At 45.3% G+C, this 6899-nt stretch overlaps 1 protein-coding gene across 4 annotated transcripts in view; it reads right to left on the bottom strand.

The window, feature by feature from the left end:
• Window positions 1-428: 428 nt before the first annotated feature.
• LOC117224177 (opioid-binding protein/cell adhesion molecule homolog) overlaps window positions 429-6899 on the bottom strand; it is a 305224-nt gene continuing 298753 nt past the window's right edge. For all 4 annotated transcript variants that reach the window (XM_033476928.2, XM_076525840.1, XM_076525841.1 and 1 more), the window contains exon 7: window positions 429-4764. In XM_033476928.2, the coding sequence (XP_033332819.1) occupies window positions 4655-4764 (110 nt within the window). In that variant the 3' untranslated portion in view covers window positions 429-4654. The remainder of the gene's footprint in view (window positions 4765-6899) is intronic.

The following is a 6899-nucleotide window of genomic DNA, read 5'->3' as shown; positions in this document are numbered from 1 at the left end:
AATGAGTAGTAATAATATAACAAGTAAACGAGTATAATAATAGTAATAATAATAAATAATAAGTAGTAATAAAATATAATAAGTAATAATAATAAACTATGAGTAGTAATAATATAACAAGCAAACGAGTATAATATTTATCGAACAGCTGATATTCAGTTAATATTCGCCAGCGAACACTTCTCGAACCGGATTAATCGCGACGATATCAAAAAGTTTCGACAGAAAATTGTAACAAATAATAACTGTGTTCCTAAACGTAAATATATACACGCAGTCCTATCTTGTTCTACTTGGCTGAGCAACCACCGATTCGTTCTACGACTTCGATCGTTCGGAATTTATACCGTGAACTTCACAAGGCAACGCACAATTTCATCTCTGCGTTGAACAATAATTTATTGTTGCCACACAGTTATTACCCTGTCGCGGCTTGTGAACCGACTTAAACAAAAATTTATTCTGTCATCGAATGGTCGGGGAGAAACGGTTACACCGCACGAAACGGGACATGAAAGTTCTCGAATGTTCCAAGCCGAAGCATAAAAAAGTAAAAACCGTAAAACAAAAGTGGTTGGTGTTTTTGTTTCCTTTTTTAATGTTTTAGTAACCTTGTTCGGATTATTGTAACTCGCGCAGTTCTGGATACGCGTGCAGATGACAGCGTAAATAAATTTTATCGCGTGTACGACTCGTGGAAATTGTGCTCCGCTGTTACAACTAACAATTGTTTACATCGTTTTAATGAAACAAATATAACGGAATATAATAGAAATAAATATAAATATAGTACAAACAAGTTAAATGAAAATTACGCTTGATTTTGCGATTTTCAATAAACGATTTCTATGCGACACTTGATCGAATTATTTACAGTCGCGGATCAAGCATTGTTGCTTCGTAATTGTAACGATTAAACGCACTTTCGTCTGCTTTTGAAGTTCTTCTCGAAACCTCGAGAAATTTGTTTAATCAAAAGAAAAGTAGAGAAAAAGAAAATAAAACGCTGGGCAACATTCGCGAATTAATTGCGCGAAACGAACGGTAAATTTTAATCGTGGAAATTTCAGAATCTGTTAACTAGAATTATTGAAGTGCGTCCGTAGTTCGGGATGATGAAGAAAGGGTATAAAAATTCTGCGTTATACCGGGCGTCCTATAAAAACAGGTAATGGCCGCCGTAAAAACTTTCCTACCGAAGTATCCGCGTAACCTGCTTTTATTGTATTATAAAAAATGCTGCCGGCATGGAAGCTGCGAGATGATACGAAAACCGACGATTATAAAATTAATTTTATATTTAATTATTTCTCCGGCGAACTTTCCCCGAAAGTTCAGATCGATGAAACGCTGCTCGTTATGGAATCGCTATCATCGCGCAAAGAGATAGAGATACTCCGCATTATTAATATTAATACAGTGCTTATTTCCCGGTTATCAATTACCGATCAGTAATTACAAACGATTATTTACACACTTCTATAAACATCGTAGAAACGCGTCCCTAATTACCGGCTGCTAATTTTCGATTACGCTTCTAAATTTCGATCGGAAACTTATTTTCATGGAAACACGAGATCGTTTGGAAATCGCGGAAGTCACGACTTCTGTACTTCGTACAGCAAATAATCGATCCTTATATATATACACACGGTGATACGATTTTAATTATCTCATCAATTCTTTCAAACGAATATATCCGACCGATTCTGTCCGCGTTTCTGCAACGCAAAGAGAAATAGAATCCGCGTTTCAGTCGTTCCGCGTCGCCGGTAACGATGAAATTGAGCCGTTTCTTTATTAACCGTCATAAATCCCGCCATCCCGGACAAGTAAATTCCGACAGGCGTCGTAAATAAGGAGGGGCAAGAAGTCGCTAAGACCGAGAACATAATGGAAACAAAATGTCGTCGCGGAACGATGGACAGTATAATCCAAGAGATCATCAATTCTCGCAATTATCAAGCTTCCTCGCGTTCGTTGCGCGGACTGTGATGCCTGCGACCGTAATATTCGCGACCGACGAGCGACTTTCTTAACCCTTTGCCCTGTAGCCACGTCTGAGAGACGTGGTAAAAATGTCTGATCAGAAATGATTATCACGTCTGCGAGACGTGGTCAAAAATCGGGCCACTGGTGCTTATCACGTCTGAGAGACGTGGTAAAACATCGGGACACTAGTGTTTATCACGACTGAGAGACGTGGTAAAAATGTCTGACCAGAAATGATCATCGCGTCTGCGAGACGTGGTTAAAAATCGGGCCACTAGTGCTCATCACGTCTGAGAGACGTGGCCAAAAAATTGAGCTAGAAGTGCTTATCACGTCTGAGAGTCGTGGTAAAGAATTAGGTCACTAGTGCTTATCACGTCTGAGAGTCGTGTTAAAAAAATCAAGCCAAAAATGACTATCACGTCTGAGAGTCGTGTTCAAAAAGACGAGCCAGAAGTGCTTATCACGTCCGAGGGACGTGGTAAAAGAATCGGGCCAGAAATGAGAGTCAAATATATCGAGGCAAATATAAACATAACCAGTTAGGCTCGTGCAATCGTGAAAGGGCTCGACCAATGACCGATCTTGTTGTTTGTGGTTCTTGGAACTTGGATCGCGGGGCAAAGGGTTAAACCGCAAAGTGATTCATCGAAGCCAAAGAAAAAGCAACTCGGTTATCCGAGACACAAAGGCTGCAGGATCGACGAAGACAACGGCGTTAAACCGGTCCCTATTAATTTCTCTGGTCCTTTCCTGGGCTGGTCGTTTGTCATTGTCAGACGATACTATTAACCTCGAGTGGCGCTGCGCGCCGTTTGATCGGGAAAATTATTGCGGCCGCATGCGAAATTGTCACGGTACAGGCAGCGTTCATGAAAGACTGCTTTCATCATGATAGCGACACAGCAGGTGCGTGGCCGGGCCTTCGAAGCCCGTAATTTCTAATCGATTCATCGACATTGAAATTCGACTTGTTCGCACGGAGGATTCGGAGAATCGCATAAAACATCGTCGAATTGCTCTTATTGGTTCCAATAAAAATTACCGACACGAGCACCATTTATTCTCTGTAGATAGTTTTTTTTGTATCGGAATTGAATCGAAATTATGTCTTTTTATCGTGTCGCGAAAAATGTTGAAAAATTTAACGCTCGTATATCTTTTGGGGATTGAACAATTGTTCTGAAGGTTTTAACGTATTCTAGAGAATTTTCAGTACCATTAAAAAAACCCTCAATTATTCCAAAAGAATTTTCGGTACCGTTAAAAAAACCCTCAATTATTCCAAGAGAATTTGTAGTACCATTAAAAAACCCTCAATTAATCCAAAAGAATTTGCAGTACCATTAAAAAACCCTAAATTATTTCAAAAGAATTTGCAGTATCGTTAAAAAAACCCTCAATCATTTCAAAAGAATTTGCAGTACTGTTAAAAAAACCCTCAATTATTCCAAAAGAATCTGATTTCATTGCAACGTAGTCTAAAATATCCTCAAATCTCCCTCAAACTCTCCGAACCTCGTCGCTCCTCAATTCTCCTCGAAACGGCTAAATAATCCCCCCGAGGACGAAACGCTGGAAGATCCGTGGAGAGCCGGTACCGTTTCAAGATACAGCGTACACCGAAGCGTTACCCAAAAACTGGCATGGAAAAGCTGGTCCGGGTCCTGCTTAACCGCGAATAACGACCCGCCGAGCCGCTTCGTGGTCCTCGCTGATCGTCGCGTCGTCGCAGAGCGCGCGTCTCGTGGATCGCACCGAGTCCAACTGTCTCATACTAAAACACCCATTTACAATGTCGCCGAGAATCTCTCTCCTCGTCCGATCTTGCCGCGCCGGAACGAAAGAGGACGCGCGATCTAGCATTGTCTGTGGAGGCTGCGTGGTCCGGGAGCCGCGCGAGCCTCGCACGGCGAACCGCGGCGAACTCGCTGTTCGGAACAAAACAGTGTCCGAGCCTTGGAGATCGATCTTGGTTCGATCGACACGCCGGGAACATCTACGGATACAAACAAGAAGCCGTGAACACTGATCGCTCTGTTAGACGCACTGCAGATTTGACTAATCCCGGGCGTCGCGGGCCGCTCGTCTAGGCAAGCGCGGTCCAGCGCGAGTCGGCGTCCTCTTTCCTTGGCTGAACACGACGGCAGATCCGATGGCAAATGTGTCCCGTGACCGGGCCACGGTGATCGGGGCACCGTTCGCGTCCATTTCGTCTGCCGTGGACACTGCTCCTAGCTGGAATCCTCGAGGTGTCCGCTTGGAGGACGAGTTTCGCGAGGATTCGCAGCGGTCGCTGGTTCGTGGTTTCCTCGACTGATCTGCCTGGTCTCTCTCTCTCTCACTCTCTCTCTCTCTCTCTCACTCTCTCTCTCTCTCTTTCTCTCTCTCTCTCTCTCTTTCTCTCTCTCGGTTGATCAGGGAAAAGAAAGATCAAAGGTGATATATGATGTGGGGGGGATGGGGGAGCACAGGGTGCTTACTGTTGTTGATCGAGACGCTTCTTTCTTGCCTTCTTCCTCGCTGTCCTCCGCCGCCGTCGTCGTCGTCGTCGTCGTTGCTTCCGTTCCCGCCGTCCGTTCGGTCTCTCTTGCTCGATTAAATAAAGGGGATACGACCTTCGGTTCTTCGGTTCTTATTGGGAAGCTCCGTGATCGACCAGTCACCTCGCGAACGAGCCGGCGTGCAGAAGCAACAGGAGCAACGCGAGCGTCCTCGTCGCCGCGCCGCTGTTGCTCGAGTTCCCGTGCTGCATCGCCGCCGGATGCTCCCCTGAAACAAACAGCAGCCACGGAATTTGGTGTAATTGGTCATTTTTTCGTGTAAATGGTATAAATCACGTTGGCATAAATTGGTATAAATTGTGTAAACGACAGTCTTCCAGGAATCTCGTTGCCAGTGGTGGCAACTGTCTCAGTTTCCGTGTCCATTAATTGCATATAAACAATTAAAACAATGTGCATTTTGGTTGTATTATTCTATCTCAATGAAAATCCAAATGTATGTTCTAGTGATATAAATGGGAAAAGCGAGGCTTAAATATATATATAACACGCTTTTTTCCGCTTTTTGTATGGAAATCGACCATTGTGCGTCGTCCACAGCTAAGATGTTAGAAACGTTGCTTTTTCCACAATTTTTCTTGCAATTATATTGTCACCACGTGTGAATAATTAATTAGCAGCGGTCACACAGATCAGTAGTTGAGGGTTAATAATCATATTACACTAATTTCTCTCGGAAATGCCGAATTTCGGGTTGCTGTGAATTTCGCTGTGCTAGTCGCACGCCTATGTAATTTATTGCTACGTCGATGCTGAGATTCGCGACGCGAATTCCCAGAAGACAACATAAAACGGTCTCTTTGGATGCGAGTCGAGTAGGAAAAATCGCGGAGCTGCAAGTCACGTGGCTGATCTTCGTCGAATCGCGTCACGTGGCCTCCGAATTGCCTCCGAATTGCCTTCGAATCGACTCACGTGGCCTCCGAATTGTCTCCTAATTGTCTCCGAACTGTCTTCGAATAGTCGACTCGTGGCCTTCGAATTGCCTTCGAATCGCGTCACATGGCCTCCGAATTACCTTCGATTCGCGTCACGTGGCCTCCGAATTGCCTCCAAATCATGGCGAAAAATTAGAAATAAAAATGTTAAGCCATTCCTTTCATCCTAGCATCGCTATGTACTCTTATTAGTTTCCAAAAAACGAGAAGAACCTTGAGTCCCGAAGAATCGCGACTTAGTATTCCCGGATTCGCCGGTTTCGATTCCGACCCGCGAACATTTACTGTCCGAAATTACTCTACTTGCGCATCGATCCATCGAGCCGTGTCTTCCGTGTTTGCACAGCCACGAGGAACGAACGAGAAAGAGACAGGACCCGTGTAAAAATAGGAGAAACGTGAACGAAATGCGTGCGACGACAAATCCGAATAAAGTTCGCGTCGGCGCGACGCGGCGGAACACGTTGGGAATAGCGCGGGGGGCGCGCGGACAGTTGTGTGTTCAAATTTCATCGCGCAAACGAAATTTTCTTTGGAAAATACGCAGCCGCATAACTTTCAATCGAGAACCCCTCCGCCCCCCCCTGCGCCCCGGAAATTCGATTTTGCTTAACAGGAGCTCGCCGTTCAATTCCCGGCGTGTCGCGCCCGGTGAATAGCGACGCGCTCTTCCCGAACTATCTCGACCAAAAAGTTTCGAGACGAGGCGCGGCGCGAAGCGGAACGCGCGAGCCGGTCTCTCAAATTGATAATGTGCACGTGCGCCGCGAGGTATACACCCGCGTCGCCGTTGCACCCCTCTATATATTTGTCATTCCCGTACAATTCGGCCGGCTTATCCCCCCCGGTAGCCGATTTTCTCCGCATTCTGCGCCCTCCTGGCGTATTTAACGGGCAAGAATGCACGCGCGACAGAAATGCCGCGGCGCGTTTCCGCGTCCTGGGCGCCCTGGGCGCTCCGTGCATCAACCATGGGAGTCCCAGGCAAACGCGGGGAACGGTTGCAGAACGGATCCACGAAGAGCCGATCGGCTTTGGATCGCTGTTTGGGAACCTTTTACACGCACCGTCGTCTCGTAAGATAAAAATCGCTGCCATAAAACACCGGTTATACGATAAAACGTGGACAGAGCGATGCGAAAGTGGATGCAAAAATTCTATCCGATACTTGGGAAGACTGTTCTTTATGCGTTCGCTCGCGTATATACCGTTGTGCGATGATCAGCTGTTAGAAAAATGTTTATTCGAATGCGGGGGTGTTTCCAAGGGGAAACACAGTGTTCCATATTATGGACATTGGTGTTTTCATTGTACCGATTTATGAAATACGGCGACGCGGTACGAAAACGGTGTTCCTAATTAGGTACACGCTCGTAGATATATATAATATATGTATATACAATAA

This window comes from Megalopta genalis, chromosome 13 (genome assembly GCF_051020955.1).
Source record: "Megalopta genalis isolate 19385.01 chromosome 13, iyMegGena1_principal, whole genome shotgun sequence".
Lineage (NCBI taxonomy): Eukaryota > Metazoa > Arthropoda > Insecta > Hymenoptera > Halictidae > Megalopta > Megalopta genalis.
The sequence above is the reverse complement of the archived record's forward strand: the minus strand, read 5'-3'. Positions and strand labels throughout refer to the sequence as shown.